Source organism: Gorilla gorilla, chromosome 23 (assembly GCF_029281585.2).
Source record: "Gorilla gorilla gorilla isolate KB3781 chromosome 23, NHGRI_mGorGor1-v2.1_pri, whole genome shotgun sequence".
Classification (NCBI taxonomy): Eukaryota; Metazoa; Chordata; class Mammalia; order Primates; family Hominidae; genus Gorilla; species Gorilla gorilla.
The window spans coordinates 44,591,719-44,604,870 of record NC_086018.1 but is presented as its reverse complement, the minus strand read 5'-3'; the positions used below and the strand labels follow the sequence as shown (position 1 = coordinate 44,604,870).

General features: G+C 59.4%; 1 protein-coding gene across 2 annotated transcripts in view; it reads right to left on the bottom strand.

Moving 5' to 3' along the window:
* GRAMD4 (GRAM domain containing 4) overlaps window positions 1-11,178 on the bottom strand; it is a 134,162-nt gene extending 122,984 nt beyond the window's left edge. Inside the window, exon 1 of one of the 2 annotated variants that reach the window (XM_063704573.1) lies at window positions 10,969-11,178. In XM_063704573.1, the coding sequence (XP_063560643.1) occupies window positions 10,969-10,997 (29 nt within the window). In that variant the 5' untranslated portion in view covers window positions 10,998-11,178. The remainder of the gene's footprint in view (window positions 1-10,968) is intronic. The other variant, XM_063704572.1, reaches the window with a different exon arrangement.
* Between the last annotated feature and the right edge of the window lie 1,974 nt (window positions 11,179-13,152).

Genomic DNA, 13,152 nt, shown 5'->3' with positions numbered 1-13,152 from the left:
GGCAGTCACTGGGGTTACCTGGCTTCTCCCATGCTCCTAGGTTCTGACAGCAGATGGGGTGGCTGGGGGTGACCCCCCAGGGCCTGCCTACTCTGAGTCACAGCTCTAGATGTTGGGTTTAGAGAGAGACTCTGGGACAGAGCCCCCGAAGGCGGCTCCATGGGGCTCCACCAGGGCTGGGGCTGTCCCAGAGTCTCTCTCTAAACGCAACATCTAGAGCCAAGTAGACACCACCCACTCCCTCCCCGCCTGTGCCCCTCCTGACCAGGCCCTGGCCCCCTGGACCCTCAGGCCTTTTGCCAACCTGTGATGTGAGTGCGTCTGCCCAGACAGGGAGGATCAGGAGCCCTGTACCATCCTCCCGCGGCCCCACCCCGACGCCCGGGCTTCTGGTGCACACGCCTGTTTCACTTCCTCTCCACCAAACATCTGCCACCTCCACTGTTAGGCACGTCAGGCTCCAGGGGCCAGCAACGACCACCAGTCAGTTCCACCTGTTTCAACCCTACTTCGGGCCAGTGCCTCTGGGTCCCTCCCTCCCGAGCTGGGGTTGGCTGAGTGTGCCTGCCTAGGCTTCTCCCACAGGACAGGACAGGACAGGACAGGACGGAGCCTTGCCCACTGACCCCCATCCAGCCCACTGGCCCCCCGCCCCGGCCTGGGCTGCCTGCCAGGTATGCTGCTGGTGGAGGCCCTCCCCCTCAAGCCTTTGTCAGACCCTGACTATCCTCCTAGTTGGAAGAGAAGGGCTACAGAAAGCAAGCAATAGACACAAACCTGGGCACTGAAGCCGGAACAGGACCCCAAAGGGCCTCCGCCTCCCAGAGCTGATGGCCCGGTGTCACTCCGGACAGCTGGGCTTTTGGAACAGACTTCCCCTTCCCACCCCCACACACTTAAACCTGACAGTTTCACTTCTTGGGTGGAGAATGTGTGAAATGATTCACACACCTTGCTGGGGTCCAGCAGTGGCTGGGGACACAATGTCACCTTCTACTCCAGAGCCCCAGATCACTGGCTCATCACAGCCCAGCGGGCACACACGCTCCACAGATCACAGGGGCCTCCACTCTCGCGGGGTCCACTCCTGTTGTCAGCTGAGCATTCCCCCAGGGCAGGGGATAATCCACTTCATCAGGGTTCTGTGGCAAACAAGAGCCACTGGGCGCAGAGTGGGCTGAGAAAGCATGCGAGGAAGTAGGCGACCATCAGCACGGCCTTTGTCCAGCATCACGGGGTAGTTACGGTCCGGTTCTTCCCGGGTAAGAGGCTGGGTTCTGGGACACTGATGGGGTGAGGGTGTTGCTTCAGACTTTTAAACGCCAAACTCCCCACCCAGGGGCCAAGGTCTACACACACCTTTCTACCTCTGCCCATCCAGGTCCCAAGTGCCCTCAGAGCTGCAGGGCCTCAGCTCCCTCCTCGTCAGCTGCAGGGCAGGAAGACAGAGGACCCTGCAGGCTGTCACTGCTCAGGCTCACCCCAGGGCCGCTTTCCCCAGCAGACAGGTAGGGGTTCCCCCCAACTCATGTCCCAACAGGGACAGCAGCCAGTCGCCCTGAGAAGCTGAGACCCCACCAGCAATTCCGCCACACCAGAGCTCTGGGTGCAGTAGGATACCTGGCTCCTTCGTCTGCCCCCTGAAGGCCCTCATCTCTGTGTCATGGGGCTAGGCCCTCCCATGACCCCCACGTTTCCCCAACCCTATGGAGTGTGTCTAAGGAAGCAGGTGGAATTGGCCTGGCTCCCCCAGTCTGGGGCCTAGAGCAGAGACCGGGGAGCCAGGGCTGCCCTGGGCTGGGGAGGAGAGGGCAGACAGAGGAGGGGACAGAGCCCCTCCGAGCCAGCGTCACCCGGCAAATGCCTCCGACCATCGCACCGGACTGAGCCAGCCCACCAATCTCAACCTGGAAAGCAGGGAGGCGCCAGTGGGGCCCAGTGAGGATGGGGGTGGGGCACGTGGGGTGGTGGGGAGGAGCCAGGGCAAGTAGGGAGACACGGTCAGCGGGAAGGCAGGAGGCTGGCCCCAGGTAAGGGCATAGGCAGGCAAGTGGGCCACCCCCTAAGCTGCATTCCCAAGAATGCTGGCATCCCCAGCGAGGGCAGCCCTGGCTCCCCGGGCTCTGCTCTAGGTCCCAGACTGGGGGAACCAGGCCAATTCCACCTGCTTCCTCAGACACACTCCATAGGGTTGGGGAAACATGGGGGTCATGGGAGGGCCTAGCCCCATAGCACAGAGACAAGGGTCTTTGGGGGCAGACAAAGGAGCCAGGTATCCCACTGCACCCAAGACGTGGCTGAACCTCAGTCCTAGCCCTAGAGGAGCCGCAGGCACATGCTGGTTGGGTCTCCAGGAGCCTTGCACAGAGGCTGACCTTTAACAAGCTGACCTGAGAGGCCGGTCTCAAGCCATCCCCACTCATGTGTCCTATAAACTCCTGTGCCCCTCCCTCATCACTCCAGGGAGCCCTCCGTGTCACTCCCTCCCTGGCAGGGTCAGGCCCTTCCCCATCCCATAGACCAGGCTCTCTTTACCTTTCCACCTCCCAGAAGCTCCCTCCCACCATGTGTGCCCTGAAGGCAGAAGCATCATTCAGGTGCCCGGGACAGGTGATAAGAGGCCAGCACCCCTCATGGGACCGCGAACACAAGGGTGAAAGTCTTGTATTCCAGGCAAGGGCCTTGGGGTGCTGTGACCGGAGGCTTCCTGGGTCTAGGGCCGAAGTTAACCCAACATCAAGAAAACAAGACAGGCAGCCGGGCGCGGTGGCTCACGCCTATAACCAGCACTTTGGGAGGCGGAGGCAGGAGGATCACCTGAGGTCAGGAGTTTGAGACCAGCCTGACCAACATGGAGAAACCCCGATTCTACTAAAAATACAAAATTAGCTGGGCGTTGTGGTGCGTGCCCGTAGTCCCAGCTACTCGGGAGGCTGAGGCAGGAGAATCACTTGAACCTGGGAGGTGGAGGTTGCAATGAGCCACGATCACGCCATTGCACTCCAGCCTGGGCAACAAGAGCAAAACTCCATCTAAAAAAAAGAAAAAGAAAAGAAAAAAGACAGGCTCCACTCAGATCCCCAAAATGCTGCCTGGAAAACACCACCGACAAACCAGCAGATGAGGAGTGACCACCTGGTTCTCTCTCTTCCCAAAACTTCTGCAAGGGCCTGACGTATTCCTGAATGAAAGACGCTTAAACAGAAAGGCCAGCAGATGCGGCTCTGTAGATCGTTTCAAAGGCCGTCCCCTGCCAGGGTGGCAAGTTCAGAGGCAGAGAGGGGACAGACCTGGCCAGGATGGAGTCGGAGATTTGTCTGAGCTCTAAAGCGTCCCGCCGGCAGCCTTTCTCCTCCTTCCCCGAGGAGGCCGGACTCCGGGATGCGTTCTAAGTCAGCCCCACTTTCACATCTCAAAGCAATGCCAAGCCCGTGCCCGTCCCTGCGGGGCCAGGCTGACTAAGCACAGCAGGGAAGTCCCTGGTTCTCCTGCAGCCTCCCTCCCCTCTTCCCTCTAAGTCGTGGAATCATGTTGGGGAGGTGGCGGCCCCTCCCCAGCCCCAGCCAGCCATGCTGCGGCAGCATACCGGGAGCCCGGGCTCGAAGCCAAGGGATCGGGAACTGCTTCCCGAGGGGTCCCACTAACAACTCCAGTCCCACTACGCAGACACACCGGTACTAACAATTAAGTAGATGAGTGGCAAGCGGTGGGAGTCTGGCTTCCTGCTGCTTGAATAGACACGAATTGATCAGCAAGAAAGGAGACGAGAAAGATCCATGTAGGAAACGGATCAGAGTTCATCAGCGGCGCGAACTCACACTTTGCTCAATACAGGTACAGGAGGCTACACGCGGACACAGGCAGAGACATGTACATACGTGCGCGTCAGCTCACGCGTGCATTTCCTTGCTGTCAGCTGAGAGGGCCCAGAAGCAATGACACCCCGGTAGTGATGAGCGCACCCGCTACCTGGATCTTGGTTTCCGATTCTACCCTCCAACAAAACGAACCCAGGCTCCCTGCAGAAGGGGCTGACTCTAGGCCTGGGCAGGGGATGGACAAGCTGAGCCTGGAGCATCTCACAGGGCCAGAAAGTGAGGAAGGACTCACACCACCCACTGTGAAGGGGTGCACCCAGGGAACCCGACGGCCGGCACTGGAACAAGTGAGCAAACAAAATAATGGCATTCCGCATTGACCTAGAGGATTAAATGAGTATCCACGAACCCACGCGGATAAGTAAGCGGCTGCATAAACTGATAAATGGGGAGAAGAGACAGACCCCCCTGAACAAGAAGGCCACATCAGTGACGCAGCCACTCTGCCCTCAAGGAGGCAGGCGTGACTCCCCAGCCCTTAAGTGTGGCTGCGTGTAGTGACCTCCTCCCAAAGGCAACAGTACTGGAGGGAGGAAACACAAGAACTGCCGCGAAGACCCCTGACAAACACATCTCAGGCGGGTGGCCAAGTCAGCACCAGCAGCCGCGGGCCACATTGAAGGCATGCGCCTGGCGTGACGCGGTAAGAGGGCACCACGCCCCTGTGGTCTTCCTCCTGCTAAGGCAGGGCCCCAGTCTCACCAAGAGAAATACATCCAAATTCCAATAGAGGAATTCCAATTGTCCAAACAGACAAATTTCAATGGATGGAGATCCCACAATACATCTACTATTTCTTAAGACTGTCAGAGTTATCAAAACTAAGAAAAGTCTGAGAAGCTGTCATAGCAAAGAGGAGCTTACGGAGACATGACAGCTAGATGTCATCTGGGACCCTAGATGCAGTCTTGGAACAGAAAAAGGACGTTAGGTAAAACCTAACGAATCTGAACAAACTATGTACTTTGGCTAATGATAATGTATCAATATTAGTCCATGGATTGTAACAAACCTATCACACTAATGTAAGATGTTAATCACCAGACAAACTGCAACTGTTGGTAGCGATAATTTGGAAACTCTGTATTATCTCTGCAATTTTTCTATAAATCTAAAACAGTTTTTAAAAAATAGAGTTGGCTGGGTGTGGTGGCTCACACCTGTAATCCCAGCACTTTGAGAAACTGAAGCAAGTGGATCACCTGAGGTCAGGAATTCGAGACCAGCCTGACCAACATGGTGAAACCCCATCTCTACTAAAAATACAAAATTAGCCAGGCATGGTGGTGCATGCCTGTAATCCCAGCTACTTGGGAGGCTGAGGTAGGAGAATCGCTTGAACCCGGGAGGCGGAGGTTGTGGTGAGCTGAGATCGCGCCATTGCACTCCAGCCCGGGCAACAAGAGCGAAACTCCATCTCCAAAAAAAAAAGAGAGAGAGAGAAAGGTGGTCGCCACGGGCAGGGAGGAAGGGTCCAGGGAGTGTCTAAAGTGTCTAGAAGGCCCAGGTTCTTGTTTGGGTTTCAATTGTGGTGATGGCTGCACAACTTGGTGAATGTATTAAAAGTCCGCGAACTGTGCACTTTCAATGAGTGTGTTGTATGGTGTGTGAATTACACCTCAATAAAGACGCTGACAAACACACCTCAGCCAGGTGGCCAAGGTCAACACCAAGAGTGAGGAACAAACAAATTCACTGCCAGCCTGGCTCCTGGCCCGACCCAACTCCACAGCCCAGCTCAGACCCGAGCCAGGGTCCCAGGATACCAGGCACAATGAGGTGCCGCTCCAGGTCGCTGGACATGAGCAGAGACCCCTAACTTCAGGAGCCCACCTTCTAGAAGGGAAGCATGGTAAACAGTAGACAAACAAGAACCTCAGGAAGAGGAGAGCAGTGACAGCAGAGGCACAGCTGCGGCACTCATGGGAGGCCTCCCTGGAGAGGGGACGTGGAGCAGAGAGGTCCCAGGAACGGCCGGCAGGGGAACCGACCAAGAGAGGCCGAGCCGTTTCCTGGAGCCTCCTGCCCAGCATTCACTTCTCACTGCCCAGCATTCAGCTTCTCCCACTGCAGCTTCTCGGGAGTTTGGTGGCACAGAGTCCCAAGCAGAGTCTCTTGTCCCTCCTGTTCCCCAGGGACAAGTAACAATTCACCAAGCAAAAAGCTTCACAGTTTCCCAGCAGCCCCACGCTCTGCCTCCTTGGACCTCACTTCACAGAGGGCAGTGACTCGGCCGCTGCAAAGTGCATCCCAGAAGCCCTCACTCCTCCACCACCCATGGCATCCACACCCAGCCCCACCCAGCCCCAGCCAAGGCCCCAGCACTGCTCCTCGGTAGACCTGCTTCCTCTAGGGAAGTGGCAGCCAGGCCTCTCCACCCACCTGGGCCTCCCTGTGGGAGGTGGTGCAGACGCGGCCACCTCAGGCCAGAGCCAGCTCTCAAGCTCTGGCTTCTACACCCTAGGCCAAGGCCCTCGTTTACAGGTGACCAAACTGAGGCCCAGAGAGGTTAGGTGTCTTGCCCAAGAACACACAGCAGCAGGATCAAGCACGCTCTCCACCCAACCCCCGTGCATATGGGGCTTAGGTTAGAAGCACAGCCCATTGGTCCACGCCCACCTCTACCATGCAGCAACCTGCGGCCCTGGGCAAGTTGCTGAATGGCTCTGTGCCAGGGCCTCCTCCTGTGTGAAATGCAGCTAACAAGAGCACCGACCTCCAGTTGGTACGAAAATAAATCATGTCTCATGCTTAGAGGGCTGTCTGGCCCCGAGCAGGACATGCTGTCCGAATCTTGCTATTTACTGCACAGTTGACAGCAAAAAGAGAAGTCTCATCATGACTTTAAGTTTATTGCTGATATTTGTCTCACAAAACCCCCCTTAGAGGAGGGTTATCAGGAAGGCAGAAAGGCTGCAATGTTTATGAGCATAGCCTTGGGGGCAAAGCGACCCACGTGCACATCCCAGCTCTGCTCGGGAACGAACTGGGGACTTAGGCAAGTGGCACTGCCTCCCGGTGCCTCAGTTTCCTCATCTGTAAAATGGGGTGAAGCTGTGTGCTCTGCAGACTTGGTTGAGACAATTCATGTGAAACACTCAGCGCACGCCTGCTGTGCAGAATGAGTGATTTCTATTACTATTATTAATGTTTTTGATAGGCCGGTACTTCCCGCCTTTCCTGTGTAACCACAGGGGACTTTAATCACTGGGCTTAAACATAATCACAGCCCTAGGTTATAACTCAAACGCCAAACAATCAGAACAGTAGCCCTGTAGACGGGACTGTCATTAGTGGCGAATTACCAGCCCAAAGTGTCCGCCCAGGCCTCTGCCACATGCCGAGATACCAAAGGCAAAACAACAGGGCTTTCTCCAATTAGGGAAACACGCATTTTCTTTTTTCTTTTCTTTTTTTTTTTGAGACGGAGTTTCCTTCTTGTTGCCCAGGCTGGAGTGCAATGGCACGATCTCAGCTCACCCCAACCTCTGCCTCCCAGGTTCAAGTGATTCTCCTGCCTCAGCCTCCCAAGTAGCTGGGATGACAGACATGCGCCAACACGTCTGGTTAATTTTTTGTATTTTTAGTAGACGTGGGGATTTCTCCATGTTGGTCAGGCTGGTCTTGAATTCCCGACCTCAGGTGATCTGCCCGCCTGGGCCTCCCAAAGTGTTGGGATTACAGGCGTGAGCCAGCGCGCCCAGCGAAACCCACATTTTCTTGCGCCATCTCTGTCTCTAAGAGAGTCTGAGTGACCTGCCTCTAAGTTCTCAAGTTAAACTATTACATTTCCCCAGCAGCCAAGGGCTCCAAGCAGGTGACAGGCTGGCCTGGGCCCCACCTGCTGGGCTGGGTTAGGCCTGTGACACTCTGTTCACGTAACTGTCCCCTTGGGAGATCCAGGCCTCCTCCCAGACCCCCCAGCCACACCTGACGGTGGAAGACTTGAACTTTTACTCCTTTACAAGCAGTATTTTTCAGGACCATTGCTGTGCCACCAAAAGGCAAAGAAAAGGCAGATCTAAACCCACCGTGGTGCCAAAGAGACCCCAAGCCAGCCTGTGGGATGCCCAAACCAGAAGCCTTCGAAAGCACTGTGAGTGGTCCACTTGACCTCGGAGGCACCCAGCAGATGACCATCTCCAAGCCAGGCAAGAGACGCTGCTTCCCAGCGAGCACCCTCTGCCTTCTGCCTGTTACTCACTAAACCCGGCCACAGCTTCTGTCCCTCAATTCACTGTCAATTTCTGTCGGAGCAGGGATGCTCTGCCACACACCCCAACACTGTCCCTGCTGCCCCGGGCTTTCTGCAGAGACAGTCTCCTTTCCCCTAAAGAGGCCAGGCAGCAGCCTCTTGGGCCGCCTTGCAGGGGAGGAGGCAGGAACTCAGGCAGGGGGTGACCAGGCCACCCAGCCAGTCCCTGGTGTCTTCCCTCCCAGCCAGCACACACCCACACCAACAGGAGCTCTGTAAATACCCAAGTCCCCACCATGGCCACTAGGCAGGAGACCCCAAACCTGACACACAGAAGCCTACATACAGGGACGCCTCCCCAGCTCCCCGAGATGGGGCAGCCTCCTAAAATGAGCCCCTGGCTGGAGCCCTGTCATGACAGGACTGGAACCCCAATGCCAAACAAACCCCAGTAGATTCGGCTACCAGAGAGAAATACCCAAACAGAGAAACATGGGGAGCTGGAAGGGGGCTTCATGTGGCTCCCAGGGACGGGAGGGGGCACACGGCACAATCACTAACACAGATCACACCATGGGACTATCGGGGCCCCAGGTTGTCCCATAACAGGAAAGTCACCAGGACCCGTCAGGTGGGGTGCTGCTGTTTCTGTAACATGTCTAACATTGCTCTGATACTCTTTCCAAAGAGAAAACAGGCTTCAGGCTGGCAGCCCTCCCTGGCAGCAGAGGCTCACTAGGCTCCAATAACACTTTGTTTTCATTGAGCCTGAACCACTATTCTATTCTATTCTACAGCAGAAATGGTGATTCAGGAAAACCGGCTCTGATTCTCCTCCCTCGTTTTCTAGTTGGTGAAGGTGAAGCCTGGGAGAGCAGAGAGCAAAGGTCACCTGACGCCGGCGCCAGGCTCCACAGATAAGAGGAGGGTACTAAGGGGAAGGCCTGGAAGGCTGGTGGTTTGGAGAGAGACCACCTGGTTCTTTCCCAGTGAAGGGTCCTCCACCTCCCTCAGCAGGAGACCCAGAATAAACAGCCTCCCAGGGCTATGTGGAAACACCACAACTTTGAGACTTTCCCGAGCTCTCCAGAGTGCAAGACAGACAGCACCGGACAGGCCCCGCCTGCCCCCAGGCTGTATGGGTGGGACAGCCGCACTCCACGCATCAGCCACAGGGGCAGCTGAGGGGAAAGAGCAGCAGAGCAGAGGGCTGGTGGCCCACTGAGACCCCAGGTGCCCAACTTCCCAGGCTCCAGGACCAAGCTGCATCTCCCTGTGAGCCCGGAACGGTGAGGACTGTGGGGCTTAGAGGTCTGTCCCGGGACCACAAAGTGCTGCAGAAGGGTCCACACGGCTGCCAAGGCAGGAGGAAGGCAAGACAGGCAGGGCCCCTTTCCTGGACCAGGCAGGGGTCTTCGGAAGGGTGTGCAGCAGGAAGGAGGGGCAGGGTTACTGAGGTCACTCATCTGGGGAGTCCCAGCTAACAACAGGGGAACGTGGTTTCACCCCAGCACGGGGCAGAGGCAGCAACTGAACACACACCCTGGCCAGACTGTGCATCCCCAAATGGGCCTGGGACACAAAAGTCAGGAAGACAGACTTCAGACTTCAGGCTCAGCCACAGCGCCCGGGGCAGAGGCCATGACTGACCTCCTAAACCCATTCTGAACCCCAACTCAGGGCGAGCCCAGCCTGAGGAGGCCCACATCACCTCATTCGATCCTCTTACCTGCCCCTGCCCACTTGCTAGTGAGGAAACTGAGGCCCAGGAGGCTCACTACCTTGCCCAAGGTCACAGAGCAGGAGGGTGAGGGAGGCAAGTCCCAGACTCCTCTCTGGAGTGCTGCCCTCGACTTCTGAGGCAACAGAGCCCTGACCCTGACCTCCCTCCCAGCCCAGCCCCAGGGCAGGGCTGCACTGGGCTGGGACTCAGGCACCTCCTTTTTGGCATGTAGGAGAGACACCTCTGAATTTTCTTCCTAACCCACACAAGACAGGCAAGAAGGGAACCCCATCTTACAAAAGGTCTCCCCCATACCGAATCTTTCCTACCTCAGGAGATGCAGGGTTGGCAGTAGCCGAAAAAGTGGACTTGGCTCTGGGGGAGTCACACTCAGGTCCCTGGCCCCGGGGCACTGCTGCACCTTCTGCCACACAGCCAACAGGGCAGGGGCACCAGCCCACCCGGCTGAGGACAAACTGGCTCTCCTCCCTCCCTTGTCCAGGGCCTGGCAGGGGTGCAGGTCCTGCTCTAGACATGCGGGGCCTCAGGCCGGGGTTGCCACACTGCACCCCACGTTCTGGCAGGCGCACGGGCCTGGGCTACAGCCAAGGTGCCAGCCCGCCCCAGCAGAGCCCCATGAGCTCAACATCCCGAACAAAGGGAGAGGAGACAGGGCAGAAAGTGGGGTGCACGCAGGGGACAAGCACCCACAACTTTTCGGAGAGATCGTCTGTAGGGAAGCAGGGGCTGGGGCGCCCTCCTCCTCTCCCGTCCCACCCGGGAGTGGATCGGCAGGACGACATTGGCGGGCCCGGGCCGATACCGTCCCCCTCCAATGGCCCAGCGTCGGTGACCCCCGGTCCGGCGACCCCCACCCCAGTCCGGGCCCCGCAACCCCGGGATGTCCTCGTCTCCCCCAGCCGGCGGGCAGAACCGGGACCTGCGGCCGCAGGTGCCCGCGGGGGGCAGCCGTGACGCGCGGGACCCGGGGGCGTGTGCGGGGCGCGCCAGCGCAGGGCCCTGCTCGGAGGGTCGGCGGCTCGGGCCCGGGCGGCGGCGGCGGCGGGGAGAGCGCGGCCGAGTGCGCCGGGTCGCGAGCCGCCTGCCCAGAAGGGAGAGTGGTCGCGGGGCAACCAGGTCGGGGTGGGTGGGTGTCCGCGCGCGCCGCTTACCCTGAGCGGATATCGGGGCCAACTCTCATCCACCCGCCGCGGCGCCCCCCTCGCCGGCCGCCCGGCCGCGCTACACCTGCCGCCCGCCCGGGAGCCCAGCGGCGCCGGGGAGCCGGGAGGAGGCGGCCCCGCGGGTCCCGGCCACGAGCGCGGAGGCGGCGGCGGCGGCGCCAGGTCGCGCGCTCGCGTCCCGCTGCGCGGAGTCTCCGCGCCCCCGGCCCCGTTGCGCAGCCGCCGCCCCGCCCCGCGCCGCACCTTAAAGGGGCCGCGCCTTAAAGGGGCCGCGCCCCGCGCGCCACCCCGGCCCCGCCTCCGCCCCGCGGCCGGCTCGGGGTCCGCGGGGGCGCGCCTGCCCTGGCGGGTCCGCGTGCGCGAGCTCGGTCACGCGGCGCGGCCTTTGTTTGGGTGGCCACGTGCGCCCCCGCCGCTCGCACCCACGCGCACGCGCGGCCGCCGCCGGCCACGGCCACGCCGTCCGCGCGCTTGCCACGGCGGACGCCACGGGCTCACCCGCGCACGAGCACGCTCGCTGCTGTGGCCTTGCCCGCGCCCCGCGGGACCGCCCGCCTTTCTAGAGGTGGGTCAGGGACTGGGCTGCCGGTGGAAACCCGCGTCCCGGGTGGAAATGCCTTTCCTCGACCGCCTCGCGGGGCGCCGGACGCGGCCCCACGCCGGAGCTGGACCTGCAGCCCGCGCTGTACGGGACGCAGCACGAACTCCGCTAGACTCGCGCAGTACCTGGCGCGCCCATCCCAAGGTGCCCGGGGTGCTGTCTGTCCCCAGGATCTGGACCTCTGGGCCCACCCTTTCTCTGAATCTCACCCACACCCCTGCATCTCCCCAGGCACTACCTGCGGGGCAGGACACCCGTAGAGGGGACCCACTCTAAGCCCACCTATCCCCGGGTTTTGGAACCTCTAGAAGAAACCACCCACCACCCCGCTTTAAGGCTGTCTAGCTCACAGGAGACTGCTCAGTGAAGGGGCAGAGGGGATCACCCTGCAGAACCCTAGGTTTAGGGGACACGCTTTAGTGTCTTACCCAGGAGGATGGTTGCGGGGAGTTGGGGTGGGATGGTGGAGGAGAACCGGAGTGGAGAAAATAGGCAAGGCCTGGAGGCTGTTTTTGCCCAGCCCTCTCTGCCTCCCCCTCCCCAGACTGGGTCCTCTGTGCTCTGCCTCGCCCTTCCTGAGTCTCTTGCCTGCCCCAGTGCCCTGCCCTCAACTCACTGACCTTGGGAGTCCCACAGGCATCTCCAACCTTTCAATCCAAAGACTCCAGACCTGGATCCGCCCTCCCCACTTCCTTCTGTCTCAAGGGCCCCAGCTCAAGTGCACCTGAAGCTCCCTGTGGCAAGATTCAGGGCCTCTCTTTGATCCCCCTCCAGGTCTAGCCCTGATGGACCTGGGTTAGAGGCAGGTACTCAGGTGAGCTGTACTTCTCCAAGGCTCAGGTTCCTGTTTGCAGAACTGGGGACCCAGTTATTTCAGGGTAAAGGATCCAGCGCTTCCGCAACGGCTGCCCAGTGGCGTCTGTCCTGTGCCTCCGCAGGCAGCATGGGGTGCAATGGCGCGCTGTCTGCAGGACCGTCACTTCCCAGGATGGCGGAGATGACTCACATTTGTGCCCAGAGCCCCCATCCAGCACCGGGCCTGACCGCCAGACCTCTCTGGCTCCCCCTCCCCGTTGTCCAAACCCTCCAGGCTTTCCTGCCTTATCTCTGTCCTCCAGGGAAACAGGATTTGTTTTTCCCAAACACAAGCTCTACTTTCCTGCCTACCGCTCCCTACTCTGGCCATATCCTCCCAGGGGTACCTGCCCTACACTAACTCTACCCAGCCTGCCAGGCCCAGCTCCAGAGCTGCCCACTCCAGGAAGCCCTGAGCCAGCCTGGTCAGAAATGAACCCGGACTCCACCTGCCAAGGCTCTGGGGGAGGGCGGGGGCCCTTAGGGCACCTCCTGCCCCAGCACTGTGACCACATTTTAATCGTTTTCATTGTTGATTGTGCTCCTTCCTGTCTCCTCTCTCCGCTCTCCCTGACAGCCCAGGTGAGCTGCTCCTGGGAGCAAAGGCCCAGAGCTTTCCTGTGCGAGTCCCTCGCTGCTGTCCCCACATCTCAAGACCTTGGCCAGGCTATGTGTCATTGTCAGGGTCATTTTGTACACAAATGACTCACCTCAGC